Consider the following 14,579-nt stretch of genomic DNA (forward strand, 5'->3'; position numbering starts at 1 on the left):
TCCAAATCCGATTTTAGCAGCATCGTACCCCGAGAAAAGCCTATCGCAGGGGTCTGATGGGCAGAAGCTTGCTATTGACATCCCAAAGTAATAGGGATATTTGCCACCTTTCAATTAATAGGATATCGAAATGGACCGAAAACGGGATTTTTTGTTTTCAAAATTTTCTCTCTCTTAAAGAGTAAACAAAATTAAAAATTCTCGCAAGCTTCCAACGGAAAAGACTCACAGCTTATAAGGCTTTGGGGCAATGCGTGGGCTACAACAGGAGAGGCATTCTTCATTAAAATTAAACTAACATTGAGAAGAGGCTTCCTCCCAAACAAATGCTAGCAACAAATCCACTTTACTGCTGAGGATATTTTGTTTCTTTTCAATGTGCGCAGAAAAATCCAGTTAAGAGCAACTGTTGCATCAAATTTCTCGTTGTTAACCGCGAAAACGAAGAAGTCAGTACGTACGTAATGTAGCATAAAAACACCTACTGTAAAGTCGATACATGAACGTTCCAGCCCCATCCACGCATCTAGCATCAGGAATTGATTCCTCGACTTCGGGAAAGACGGCGAACTCGTTGTTAATCCGTCTTATCTAGGAAAAAGAGTAGGTTTGGGTTAGTATTCACCATAGATTTGTAACTGTAGCCAACAAAATATAAAATTATTTAACATTGAATTGGAAAACCCTTTATATACGTTCTAGTAGATTAGTAATGCTTGCAACATCGATTAAGTAACCAATTGTTTATTAATACACATGAATTTGCTACATCAAAAGCGAAATAAAGCCTCGTGCTCAAGAATCTGTTGTAAAATAAACAATAAATATCCATTGAAAACTTGTATTTAGCAATATCGTAAAATGTCAATAATTTAGTCCAAATATCGATAAGAGGGCACCGAAGAAAACATTTATTACTGGATAGTAATTCTTTCGGAGAAAATCGCTTCACTTGCTCTAAATCATAACAATTCACCTCCAATTGGCTATGACATAAAACTTCTTTATGGTTTTATACCTTGTGTACATTGAAATAATCCTCTCCGTTTTCAATGTTGGCAAAATACTCGCATTTTCTGCATCGAGAACTTGAACATTTTACGTTTTCAGACACGACGCTGCCCTTGAAGTCCTATAATGGCATTTGAAACGTACCAAATGTTCAAACTCTATAGAAAAGTTCAAAGTCATAATTAACTTTGTGACTAAGCTTCAATATCTTACATGTTTGTGCATGTAGATCGTCCAGGTCAGTAGAGTCCTGAGAAGGACTGTTGGTGTTGATGTTGACTGACGTTTCGACAACTTTAGTGGTAGTTATCTTCAGAGTCAAGTGAGGAGTAAACGTCAGGTTTGCCATATTTGTTATCTGCTTGCAGACGTTTACTCCTCACTCGACTTTGAAGATGAAACCACTAAGGTTGTCGAAACATCAGTCAACATCAACACCAACAGCCCTTCTCAGCACTCTACTAACCTGTACAAACATGATAACGATACTCCCGAGCTCAAACAATTCACTTGAATATTTTGATAAATTATCGACTTGTTACTCACCTTTGGCAAAATAAAGTTTTCAATTGCTTTAAACGACGAACCGTTTTCTGTTGTACCAGGGTCTTGGAAAGAGAAATAAACAGATATAATTTCGCTCTGAAACGAGATAAAACAATTTAGATCAAATAACTTGTAAACGGTATTTATAAACTGCATGGTTTAACCTTAGTTGTTCTGTCGTAGAGTCGAACAGAAGAGTTTCTTTTTGAATTCAACGATGATAAAGAGATGCCAAGACGAGTCAAAATAATGGGACGGATGATCTGTATAAAAATAATTGTATTGTATTGCCAACCCAAATTTTTACTCCTGAAGCCAAACAGACACTTTATGCAACAGGTTTCAGACTTTGTTCAGAAGGTCCCAAAAGTTCAATGCAACAGTGTCCGTTGAGCAGTTCTTAATGGCTACAAATAACTAACTAATACTCACATCAAAGTCCCATCCGATAGATCCACTGTGAAAATATCTCAAATTTTCTTCATTTGGTCGTTTGTAAGCAATTACTTCATTTTCGTAGTCTAAACATCAATATGACAAACATATAAACACGTTTGATCATGCACTCGTTCCAGCCTCTATGACGGTAAAATCTCCATGAGAGATAGCAACACATATTTCCATCAAGACTGTCTGATCTTCGCTACAAATACATACAGCAATGATAAATTCGCAGCAGTGGCTGATTAATAATTACGGAGCATGTAGGCTAAGGCAAAATTACGAGGCCTGGTGATATTTAATCCCTCCACTAAGCTCAGTCTCTTGACAACGTTTGCGTTCTTTACGTTCCTTTGCCTTTGCATTTCCTAGCTTGCGTTTGTAACACATAGTGTGAACGATACAAAAGAAATTAATAGTTCAAAATAAACTTTAAAATTATCAAAACAGTCTGCAGAAATAGGGAAATCCTCGTCAGTTCTTAGCCTCGCGCATTTAAACACTAGATGGTACGAAAGTCTTTTCGTCGATATTCAATCGCACGTACGGTTTTCAACATCATAAATGGTCTAAAACGGCACTTTTAGCAAGTTCCAAGCAGCAAAAGTAAAACTAACAATGTCTTGGTTTACTTTTCGTAATGAGTAATCCGCAACTGATTAACTTTAAATATCACATGTATAGTAGGTTATGTTCGACGTTTGTAAATATGTGCCTCGTTAGTTTATCGCCTGCATCGAGATTCCAACGTCATATTGTTTTATATCGGCTTTTTCCAGGCGCCAAACCTCACAACTATCAAATCAAAAGTAAATTTTCAAACTTGGAGATTCGATTTTCTTTCTTTCGCATTTGTAAGGATCAATCCTGAACTCTGGAGGAACGTAACATGCATTATTTGAAACGATGAACTTCACCAACACTCTAAAACAACAATGGAATAGTAACCAACACTTTATTTTTCAGATTTAGTCATTCTACTTAGTTATATCACTGGTACAATTTTTTTTCGACAGAAACGGTTGTTGGGAACTCTGGCCAAGAAAACCACAGCAAAGAAAGGGATATTTTAGGCAAGTGTACCGTGAACCGTTATTTCTTGTGAATATTCGAGTTTAGCCTCAATACAATGACGTTAGTCAACACAGTTAAATTTATCATATGACAAAGAATGCAGTTTGCATGAGTTGTTCTTGTGTAGAACAAAACTGATAAACGAAACTAAAGACCTTGCTGTTGGTATATTCAATAGGCCATCATAGAAACGCACAACGCTACACTACTTAAAGAATGGCGGTCAGCTAAAATGTCCAATTCGATTCTACGTAGATCTGACAATTGCTAAAACGTTACTCATATCGGTAATCAGATTAGTTTACCAAACATTTCACTGGTATTGAAGACATACGTTGTAAACGTTCTCTGGTATTGAAGAAATACGTTGTAAACGTTCTCTGGTATTGAAGAAATACTTTGTAAACGTTCTCTGGTATTGAAAAAATACGTTGTAAACGTTCTCTGGTATTGAAGACATACGTTGTAAACGTTCTCTGGTATTGAAGAAATACGTTGTAAACGTTCTCTGGTATTGAAGAAATACGTTGTAAACGTTCTCTGGTATTGAAGAAATACGTTGTAAACGTTCTCTGGTATTGAAGAAATACGTTGTAAACGTTCTCTGGTATTGAAGAAATACGTTGTAAACGTTCTCTGGTATTGAAGAAATACGTTGTAAACGTTCTCTGGTATTGAAGAAATACGTTGTAAACGTTCTCTGGTATTGAAGAAATACGTTGTAAACGTTCTCTGGTATTGAAGAAATACGTTGTAAACGTTCTCTGGTATTGAAGAAATACGTTGTAAACGTTCTCTGGTATTGAAGAAATACGTTGTAAACGTTCTCTGGTATTGAAGAAATTTGTAAACGTTCTCTGGTATTGAAGAAATACGTTGTAAACGTTCTCTGGTATTGAAGAAATACGTTGTAAACGTTCTCTGGTATTGAAGAAATACGTTGTAAACGTTCTCTGGTATTGAAGAAATACGTTGTAAACGTTCTCTGGTATTGAAGAAATACGTTGTAAACGTTCTCTGGTATTGAAGAAATACGTTGTAAACGTTCTCTGGTATTGAAGAAATACGTTGTAAACGTTCTCTGGTATTGAAGAAATACGTTGTAAACGTTCTCTGGTATTGAAGAAATACGTTGTAAACGTTCTCTGGTATTGAAGAAATACGTTGTAAACGTTCTCTGGTATTGAAGAAATACGTTGTAAACGTTCTCTGGTATTGAAGAAATACGTTGTAAACGTTCTCTGGTATTGAAGAAATACGTTGTAAACGTTCTCTGGTATTGAAGAAACGTTGTAAACGTTCTCTGGTATTGAAGAATACGTTGTAAACGTTCTCTGGTATTGAAGAAATACGTTGTAAACGTTCTCTGGTATTGAAGAAATACGTTGTAAACGTTCTCTGGTATTGAAGAAATACGTTGTAAACGTTCTCTGGTATTGAAGAAATACGTTGTAAACGTTCTCTGGTATTGAAGAAATACGTTGTAAACGTTCTCTGGTATTGAAGAAATACGTTGTAAACGTTCTCTGGTATTGAAGAAATACGTTGTAAACGTTCTCTGGTATTGAAGAAATACGTTGTAAACGTTCTCTGGTATTGAAGAAATACGTTGTAAACGTTCTCTGGTATTGAAGAAATACGTTGTAAACGTTCTCTGGTATTGAAGAAATACGTTGTAAACGTTCTCTGGTATTGAAGAAATACGTTGTAAACGTTCTCTGGTATTGAAGAAATACGTTGTAAACGTTCTCTGGTATTGAAGAAATACTTTGTAAACGTTCTCTGGTATTGAAGAAATACGTTGTAAACGTTCTCTGGTATTGAAGAAATACGTTGTAAACGTTCTCTGGTATTGAAGAAATACGTTGTAAACGTTCTCTGGTATAAAGAAATACTTGTAAACGTTCTCGGTATTGAAGAAATACGTTGTAAACGTTCTCTGGTATAGAAGAAATACGTTGTAAACGTTCTCTGGTATTGAAGAAATACGTTGTAAACGTTCTCTGGTATTGAAGAAATACGTTGTAAACGTTCTCTGGTATAGAAGAAATACGTTGTAAACGTTCTCTGGTATAAAGAAATACGTTGTAAACGTTCTCTGGTATTGAAGAAATACGTTGTAAACGTTCTCTGGTATTGAAACGTTGTAAACGTTCTCTGGTATAGAAGAAATACGTTGTAAACGTTCTCTGGTATTGAAGAAATACGTTGTAAACGTTCTCTGGTATTGAAGAAATACGTTGTAAACGTTCTCTGGTATTGAAGACATACTTTGTAAACGTTCTCTGGTATTGAAAAATACGTTGTAAACGTTCTCTGGTATTGAAGACATACGTTGTAAACGTTCTCTATTGAAGACATACTTTGTAAACGTTCCCTGGTATAGAAGAAATACGTTGTAAACGTTCTCTGGTATTGAAGACATACTTTGTAAACGTTCTCTGGTATTGAAAAATACGTTGTAAACGTTCTCTGGTATTGAAGACATACGTTGTAAACGTTCTGGTATTGAAGAAATACGTTGTAAACGTCCTGGTATTGAAGAAATACGTTGTAAACGTTCTCAGTTGGTGTTGATGTTGACTGATGTTTCGACAACCTTAGTGGTTGTCATCTTCAAAGTCGAGTGAGGAGTAAACGTCTGCAAGCAGATAACAAATATGGCAAACCTGACGTTTACTCCTCACTTGACTCTGAAGATAACTACCACTAAAGTTGTCGAAACGTCAGTCAACATCAACACCAACAGTCCTTCTCAGGACTCTACTGACCTGGACGATCTACATGCACAAACATGTAAGATATTGAAGCTTAGTCACAAAGTTAATTATGACTTTGAACTTTTCTATAGAGTTTGAACATTTGGTACGTTTCAAATGCCATTATAGGACTTCAAGGGCAGCGTCGTGTCTGAAAACGTAAAATGTTCAAGTTCTCGATGCAGAAAATGCGAGTATTTTGCCAACATTGAAAACGGAGAGGATTATTTCAATGTACACAAGGTATAAAACCATAAAGAAGTTTTATGTCATAGCCAATCGGAGGTGAATTGTTATGATTTAGAGCAAGTGAAGCGATTTTCTCCGAAAGAATTACTATCCAGTAATAAATGTTTTTCTTCGGTGCCCTCTTATCGATATTTGGACTAAATTATTGACATTTTACGATATTGCTAAATACAAGTTTTCAATGGATATTTATTGTTTATTTTACAACAGATTCTTGAGCACGAGGCTTTATTTCGCTTTTGATGTAGCAAATTCATGTGTATTAATAAACAATTGGTTACTTAATCGATGTTGCAAGCATTACTAATCTACTAGAACGTATATAAAGGGTTTTCCAATTCAATGTTAAATAATTTTATATTTTGTTGGCTACAGTTACAAATCTATGGTGAATACTAACCCAAACCTCTTTTTTCTAGATAAGACGGATTAACAACGAGTTCGCCGTCTTTCCCGAAGTCGAGGAATCAATTCCTGATGCTAGATGCGTGGATGGGGCTGGAACGTTCATGTATCGACTTTACAGTAGGTGTTTTTATGCTACATTACGTACGTACTGACTTCTTCGTTTTCGCGGTTAACAACGAGAAATTTGATGCAACAGTTGCTCTTAACTGGATTTTTTTCTGCGCACATTGAAAAAGAAACATAATATCCTCAGCAGTAAAGTGGATTTGTTGCTAGCATTTGTGGGGGTAAGCCTCTTCTCAATGTTAGATTAATTTTAATGAAGAATGCCTCTCCTGTTGTAGTCCACGCATTGCCCCAAAGCCTTATAAGCTGTGAGTCTTTTCCGTTGGAAGCTTGCGAGAATTTTTAATTTTGTTTACTCTTTAAGAGAAGAGAAAATTTTGAAAACATAAAATCCTGTTTTTGGTCCATTTCGATATCCTATTAATTGAAAGGTGGCAAATATCCCTATTACTTTGGGATGTCAATAGCAAGCTTCTGCCCATCAGACCCCAGCGATAGGCTTTTCTCAGGGTACGATGCTGCTAAAATCGGATTTGGATATTTGTTGGTAGGGTGGTTTCTTGCAATGAAGTGCAAAGTACACATGCATGTACGTAATAAATTGGATGGCTGTCTCTATGCGATCAAAAGAAGTCATATGAATCCGAAAAGTTAACTGTTTAACCGTAAAATCACTCGAAATGTAAAGTTACTTTCTAGATTGAACCGTGAAAATAAGGTAAAAAGAAAGTTATTATTCACAATGAATTTATGACATAAGGGTATAATTTAAACGATACAAATGGCTTGGCTTATTAAATGCTAACTTTGTAAAATCTATTATAAGAATTAGATAATCCATTTTTCCATGAAGCTCATGGATACTTTTGTTCATGATATGAGAGTTATATTGTATAAGGAGGCTCTCGTTCATCACGAGAGAGTTATGAGATAGTTACCTTGTAAAAGTTAACATGTAAAAGCGTATAAACATATTTACAGTTGGTTTAAATTATAAGTCATTAAGGCGGAATTTTTTAACTTTGCAATATCCTTGAATGTTCTAGTTTCTTTTTATACAAAAAAAAGATTAAATTCAAAAGCAAAAAACCCCGTTTTCGGTCCATGCTTCCCGATACCTGCTTAAGCCGAGGCACTAGAACGCCGCATGTTAACGTTTCGGTAGGAGATTTCGGCCCCTCCACGCTATCCTACTTGGGAGATGCAATAGCAAGCTTCCGCCCATCAGACCCCGAGATCACCTGCGATAGGCTTTGCTCGGGGTACGCAGGAGAGTGCGGTCGCGACCCGAAACGTCTGGACCCTAAGCCACTGCATACATATCGCACCCAGCTTCCACTGCTAGTTGACATCTACTATACCTAATATTGGCTTTATATATATATACAAAAATTCAGAGGCTTACGAAAGTTGCGGTATTATTAAAGTCACTACTGCGCATGCCCAGATGATTTCTTTGATAATTTGCGACTAAGTGAGCTAATTGCCACAAATATAGTGCAAGTACATATAGTTAGTCGTTGCCATGACTATAAACAATTGGTCGAATGTACTGCGCATGCTGCTGCGCATGAGCAAATGATTTATCCATTTAATTGTTACTAAGCATGCTATTTACTTCAAATTCGGTGCTTGTAGATGCAGCTGGTCGTTGCCATAACTACGAAGTCAAAAACTGTCAAGTGAATTGCGCATGCTCAGTTGATATCTTTAATAATTTGTTAGTAAGCAAGTTATCTACTCCCTAATTGATTCTAATAAATGCAGTTGGTCATTTCCATGATCGTTTACTCAGACAATTGGTCAAATAGACTTTGCTTGTACTGCGCATTTCCAAGCGTACTGCGCATGCTCAGATGATTTTGCGTACATTTATGTGACCAAACGATTTAATCACTCAGAAAGCGATGAAAATAGATCCAGCTTGTCGTTACCATGACTATGAAACTGAAAAATTTGTCAAATGGACTGTGCAGACTCATGAAGTTTAAAGCCTAGTGCCAAACACTAATATATGGGGCCATCTGTGGTTTTATTATTTAACCGCATAACACTGTGATTTTCCCTGATTTATTAAATAACCAATTTCTTATTTTGGTTATTTAATAAATAACCACTTTATGAAAACATCGAAAATTGGTTATTTATTAAATAACCAGTTTCTACACACGCCGAAAATTGGTTATTTATTAAATAACCATTTTCTACACACGCCGAAAATTGGTTATTTATTAAATAACCAGTTTCTGCGCACGCGAAAAAATGGTTATTTATAAATAACCAAAATAATTTCGAGACACTTGGCGTGCCAAATGACGTCAGCAAGCAATAAAATAATTTTCTCAGTCCCCCCTGGATAAGCACTCATTTCCGCACTGTCGCGTTATTGAAATTAGATCGCTTGTCGCGAAAAATTTCATTTTGTCTGTAAGTTTCCCGCTCGGCGTGTTTTCTATTTGTCTTTTTTGTCAAATAAATATGTCTCAAATGCACAATCTCCAAAGAGCAATTACCGAGGCCGTAGGAAGAGCAGTACACGAGGCACTGCGAGATCAACATGAAGAGGTAAGATACAAAGCAAAATATTCTCCTTTCATACTTGTAAATATTCAATGTGTGATATGCGTCGAATCACGAGGTCGTCGATTTTACGTGACAAAATTCTTACAATTTTAGTCCTCTGATGCAGCTACTGCCCACGAAAATAATAATGAACCACAGGTAACATTCTAGTGTATATGGGTGCACGTTTCTTGTAAAATATGTGCCGTTGAAAACGTTTAAATTATTATCTAACATTAAAGTTTTTTCCAAAATCCAACCGTAGCCCCAGCGACAGCCACAGCGTCAGACAACGCTCACACAGTTGTCACAAAGTAGAACAAGTAGCTCTAGCGCTGTAAGTTGGCCAATGTTTGTCTGATTATTATCATGCATGACTGCACTATCAAAATTTTTTTAACACCTTGTTTTGTCTGCTTAAAAAAATTGCTATAAATGCACCTCATTGTTATATAACTATGATTCAATGTGGCTTTTCAATGGCAATTTACTACAGGCAATCAATCAAATGAATTATGTCTTACAGACCAGACCTCTTCCATCGATTTTTGAAAGCAGTTGTATTCAATATTCAAATGTTGGTGGTAGAAACGGAAAAGGTCATCAACATCCCAATCAAAGTCTGCAAAGCTTTACACAAAGATGTTGTTTGCCTTTTACCATCAGAAAATGGCAAAGATATTCCAATTCCTCGTGGAAATAGCCGAGGTTGCTTAGCTAATATGGGTTTAATTGGAAAAATCTCATTAAACTCGCATGGGTAGCAAAGGATGTTACCCGTGAAATAACAAGCATATTTGCCTCAGTTTTGACTTGCTACCTGGTGAACTGCTGCCATTTGACTACTTAGGGCAAGTATTTTATGTTTTACTACACTTATATTGAATTCTGTCACCAATATCAATATGCACAAAATTTGTGATTGAGTCATTGCTAGACATTATTGACGATACTTTTGATGATATGATGTAATGATGATATTTTTTTATTTCCCGCCCATGATATTTATTGAAGAAGAAAGTGTCCAATTATAAAGTAGCTAATTTGTTTTATCTTTATAGAATAACCAAAGGTACAAAAAAGCTTTCTATTTCTAAGACATCAACTTCCTTCCAATGGAATGCTCCAGAGGTCATATCACTGTGTTCTCAAGGATGTTTATACATCATTTCCAAATGGGAAAAATGAGGATGTTGATGGAGCTTTAATTGTTGAAGTGAGTCATAGAGGGTGATACTTTCGCTATGTCTGTTGTAGCAGTAATTGTTCTTCATCGTAGTGTTGGTTTCTTTTCTATTTCAATGTATATTGCCATTGCCTTGAATGAAAATTTCAGGATGACTCCGAACAGGATGATTTTGATAACGAACTTTTAAATATATCAATGTCTACGCCTCGGGCTGCGCAAAGTGTGTCAGGGGGATCAATGACTATACCTGGCGCTGCACAAAGTCATTCAGAGGGATCGATGACTATACTAGGTGCTGCACAAAGTTTTTCAGAGGGATCAACTAGCCATCATATAACTTCCACCATTGAGAGCAATCACTATAGGTCAGTATGTATTGCTGTCAGATACCATTTTACACTAGTAGGTTGGGATACACACTATGTTACTGATTTTTGTTTTAAAAATTATTGTGCAACGTCTGGATTTACTGTTTCTGTTTGTGATTGTTGGTTTATATATTCACCAGCTATTTTGGAATGACAAATTTATTGCTATGACTTTAAAACAATATTGGATGATAACGTACGAACGACTATGTTATTTCCAGTTTATTAATATGCATGATAATTACAATGACATAGTAGAATAAAAAACGAGTAATTATATACAGCTTATCTTTAGCAATGTATATGCTGTTATGAAAGAGTGTCCTGTAACAAATTTCTTCTGTGTTAAATTCTTTTAGGTCATTCTTAGGATTGCTTGATCCAGACCCCATTGAAATTAGCGATGATGACAACGATGAGGTGCAGACAGCTATTCAAAATAGCATGGGCTTAGCAAAGTATGGTAATCAGCTAAAAAAAGCGTTAACGGAAGACAAGATGCCATGCTAATTTTTTTCACTTGGTTATTTGTCTTTAGCGATTCAAGCGCGCAACAAATGGTTAGTACTGTTTTGAATGACCACATAGATAAAGTGATGGTTGGAAAATCCTGTGACGTAGCCATATCTAAAAACATTATTAACGTTCGCCGCAAGCATGTATTTGAAGACGGTATTGCCAAGCTAGGAAGAAAAAATTGATCCTTCACGTCCGTTGTCTGTCATGTTTGCCGACGAAATCGGGTCTAGCGAGGGTGCTGTGGATCTAGGAGGGCCGACACGAGAATTTCTCCGCCTTGCAGTTTCAGGAGCCTTTTCTTCGAACGCGTTCCTGGGATTGCCCTCGAAAAAGGTGCTGGTTATGAACCAAGAAGGTAGTCGTGCGTTGATTGTCTTCATGATAAAACTGAATTACGTAGATATAAATTTTGTTAAATTTAGCCGAAGGGATTAATGTACGTTATCAATTTAGCTACATAGCTACAAAAGCACGTATCGAACAGCATAATTGTGTTTCCTTTACATCCAGCAAAGAGGAAAAACTTGTATTTTCAATGTGGAAAACTTCTTTCCGTTTCCTTGTGTAATGGTGGAACTGCAGGACATTGTCTATCCCCCTCTATGTATGACTTCATTGTATTTGGTGAAGAAAATTGCCACCCATGTATCGACGATGTACAAGATTGTGAAGTAAAAAGTATCATAGAACGGGTAAATATTTGCTTTTTTATCAATAGTGAAAAGTCTGACGTTGTATCTCGATATTGAGCTGGCATTTTCACAAATCATACTTCCGTCTGTAGATCAGTGCTACTACAGAAGAAACAACGTTTGCAACTATAGTAGGATCTGATGATGCCATTGATGTTTTGCACAAGCTGGCTTTCACGGCATTCCAAAGTTTGAAACAAGAAAACAGCTTGTGGAAGAGCTTTGTCAATTTTTTGTAATTGATAAAGCGAGAAGTGCAATTGAGCAGTTCAAGGACGGGTTAAAAACACTGGGTGTTCTTAGCTTATTAAAAGGAAATCCACTTCTCTTCCGCCCATACTTCTGCCATCGTAGCAAGCCGCTGACCGCGATAGAAGTTGACAGAATATTTACACCAGATTTTCAGAAGATGGTTGTCGAAGACGTGAAAGGAGGAGCTCGTTATAATGCATTGGCGTGACTATCTACAAGAGTGCGAAGGTACTTTAAAAGCTTTTCCATCACCTTAAAAGATCGAAGTGATAGAAATGAAATAAACGCCTCGTATCTATAACCTCTAGGGTCTATTTAATGCCCCAGGCATTAATTGCATAATAAACGTTATTCAATTGCTTGTTATCAAACGTGTTATCAAATAATTGCTTTTTGACGAACAATCCATTTCAAAAGTACAACTTTTATTTATTTTTCTCTAGCAAACTGCTTTGCCAATGTTTCAGAGCCTCTTGTATCTTTGCCGATGATTATGATTTTTGCAACTGGGTTGGAGGAAGAGCCTCCTTAGGATTTCATGACAAACCAACTATTTGTTTCTGGGAAGATGTTCGTCCCAAAGCAACACCTGCGCTCACATTTTGTATTTGCCACTTCATAATGATAAAGATGATCTTAGTTATGAAGAATTTCAAGAAATGATGAACGATGGGATTCTGAACTCACCTACATTTGGTGCTCCATAGACATGCATGTATAAGAAAGCTGCTGAAGTTAGAGTCTAAGCAATAGTTGTGTTGATTTAATTTACGATTTGGTAATGATGTAAAACAACGTATTTCTAACTGACGTATCTATATTCCTCCTAGCATGTCATTACTGTATAAAATAGTTAGTGAAGACTATATTTTTTTACTACTCATATATGACTTGTCTTGTTTACGTTTTGCTGGCTTGCAGATCAATCCCAAGAGAGGTTGACCATTGTTGCTAATGTTCTCCAAAAGCCCTAGACCAAATCTGCCTGCTAGCAAAAGTAAACAAGGCAAGTCATCTATTGTGCATGCAAATCTTCAGGGTTCTGCTCATCAAGCATTGACTGTCCCAAGAAACGAACAGCCTCAAGGTATGCTGCTTTTCCGCTCACTGCCGAAAGAGATTGAATGAATGTACTAAAATTTTGCAACTGTAAGTCACCTTGCAAAGGGCATGATATATCTGGTACATTGACGTGAGGTAAATCACTTGACGCTAGTTCTTCAATGTCAAGATTGCTTGTGTTTGGTAGCATATCATCTTCATGGTATGCATTTCTAATGTTAACCCAAAACAATTGTTCAGGTGTTTTGTTTCCTTCTGTAGATATTTTATGGCTGTTGTGAGCAGCAACAAACTCGTCAAGGATTTTGTTGATTCGTGGCAGATACACTGAATTGAGGCAAAATATATCAGTGTCATTATTGACATTCAATACACCTTCACTTTCAAGTGCATAAAATTCAGATCTAAAACTTGTTAGAACTTGTTCATTTAGTGCTCTGTTATGTCTTTCGATTCTCTGATTGTGCAATGAATTCCCTACAACAACCGGCTTAGTTTCATTGCCTCGTGTTAAAATCATGTTGCGCCAGATGTCAACATTTTCGCCACCAAGATCGGTACGAATTCTATAAGGACGCCCATACTTCGAGACAGCACATAAGAAGTGATATAGAACAGTAGTTGCTCGATTGTTTGAAGAACAATGTGCAAATACCACTAATCGACTAAAACCATCGATACCATGGTGTATGACAAGTCTCCATCTAACAAGTTTATGGTTCCCATCAATATGCCAAATATAGTTGGGAAAAGGATTAGTATAAATGCGACGCTTTATTGGTTTACTTTTTCTCTTCGACACCTAATGGATCAACCATATGAATGGCTTTTCTCACTTTTTGTCGCTGAATGTAAAGACCCCTAGATTCAAGGTACCCTTGAACCATGACCTCGCCAGCCTTAGGATGATTTTGTTTAATGGCGTCCACCTCTTTCTCTATTTCGTCTTGTGACAATTGTGAAAAGTTTTCTCGATACAACCCATACTCCGACATTGCTTTGTAGACCACTGACCTGTCGACTTTCAACTGTCTGGCAATTTCCACAATCGTAAGTCGTAACTGAAGCAAATTTTCCAATACATCCCTTGGAATTATTTTCTTTGGTCGACCAACTCTTCCTGAATTGTTACTGATTAAAATGAAATGAGTTCAATACAAATGTAGTACTATAGAAATACGACATAATATTTGCTAAGTGTTCTTACCCCTCATTTTCATCATTTGAGTTGGAATTCTGGCAAAGTTATAAATTTATCAAAATTTAACGATGTTTTTCACTTGGATGCACCCATATACACTAGAATGTTACCTGTGGTTCATTATTATTTTCGTGGGCAGTAGCTGCATCAGAGGACTAAAATTGTAAGAATTTTATCACG

General features: G+C 36.5%; 2 protein-coding genes and 2 long non-coding RNA genes across 5 annotated transcripts; all 4 read left to right on the plus strand.

Annotated features, from left to right (window-relative positions):
• Positions 1–5,904: 5,904 nt before the first annotated feature.
• Positions 5,905–8,646, plus strand: LOC124446012. Of its 2 annotated transcripts, none has more exons than XR_006948322.1 (3): positions 5,905–6,074; positions 6,500–6,605; positions 8,193–8,646. It is a non-coding gene; the product is annotated as an uncharacterized LOC124446012 (long non-coding RNA). The 2 variants fall into 2 exon arrangements; XR_006948321.1 differs by lacking the exon at positions 8,193–8,646 and adding an exon at positions 7,106–7,425 and having other exon boundaries at positions 5,906–6,074.
• Positions 8,647–8,804: 158 nt separating this feature from the next.
• On the plus strand, positions 8,805–11,374 carry LOC124445874. Its single transcript, XM_046996667.1, has 5 exons — positions 8,805–9,119; positions 10,178–10,332; positions 10,453–10,670; positions 11,033–11,131; positions 11,212–11,374. The coding sequence occupies exons 2-5, from the start codon at positions 10,237–10,239 to the stop codon at positions 11,372–11,374; spliced, it is 576 nt and encodes a 191-aa protein (XP_046852623.1). The 5' UTR covers positions 8,805–9,119; positions 10,178–10,236.
• Positions 11,375–11,376: 2 nt separating this feature from the next.
• On the plus strand, positions 11,377–12,123 carry LOC124445888 (G2/M phase-specific E3 ubiquitin-protein ligase-like). Its single transcript, XM_046996674.1, has 3 exons — positions 11,377–11,547; positions 11,703–11,884; positions 11,977–12,123. The coding sequence occupies exons 1-3, from the start codon at positions 11,397–11,399 to the stop codon at positions 12,121–12,123; spliced, it is 480 nt and encodes a 159-aa protein (XP_046852630.1). The 5' UTR covers positions 11,377–11,396.
• A 191-nt stretch (positions 12,124–12,314) lies between these two features.
• Positions 12,315–12,645, plus strand: LOC124446068. Its single transcript, XR_006948338.1, has 2 exons — positions 12,315–12,364; positions 12,580–12,645. It is a non-coding gene; the product is annotated as an uncharacterized LOC124446068 (long non-coding RNA).
• Positions 12,646–14,579: the final 1,934 nt, after the last annotated feature.

This window comes from Xenia sp. Carnegie-2017, unplaced genomic scaffold (genome assembly GCF_021976095.1).
Source record: "Xenia sp. Carnegie-2017 unplaced genomic scaffold, XeniaSp_v1 HiC_scaffold_11, whole genome shotgun sequence".
Lineage (NCBI taxonomy): Eukaryota > Metazoa > Cnidaria > Anthozoa > Malacalcyonacea > Xeniidae > Xenia > Xenia sp. Carnegie-2017.

Excerpts from the sequence above, each read along its gene's own strand:
- LOC124445888 (XM_046996674.1), top strand. The coding sequence starts at position 11,397 with ATGTTTGCCGACGAAATCGGGTCTAGCGAGGGTGCTGTGGATCTAGGA. Across the intron at positions 11,548-11,702 it reads GCTGGTTATGAACCAAGAAG|CAAAGAGGAAAAACTTGTAT; the intron begins GTAGTCGTGCGT and ends CTTTACATCCAG. Across the intron at positions 11,885-11,976 it reads TAAAAAGTATCATAGAACGG|ATCAGTGCTACTACAGAAGA; the intron begins GTAAATATTTGC and ends TTCCGTCTGTAG.
- LOC124445874 (XM_046996667.1), top strand. The coding sequence starts at position 10,237 with ATGCTCCAGAGGTCATATCACTGTGTTCTCAAGGATGTTTATACATCA. Across the intron at positions 10,671-11,032 it reads ATTGAGAGCAATCACTATAG|GTCATTCTTAGGATTGCTTG; the intron begins GTCAGTATGTAT and ends AAATTCTTTTAG. Across the intron at positions 11,132-11,211 it reads AATAGCATGGGCTTAGCAAA|CGATTCAAGCGCGCAACAAA; the intron begins GTATGGTAATCA and ends ATTTGTCTTTAG.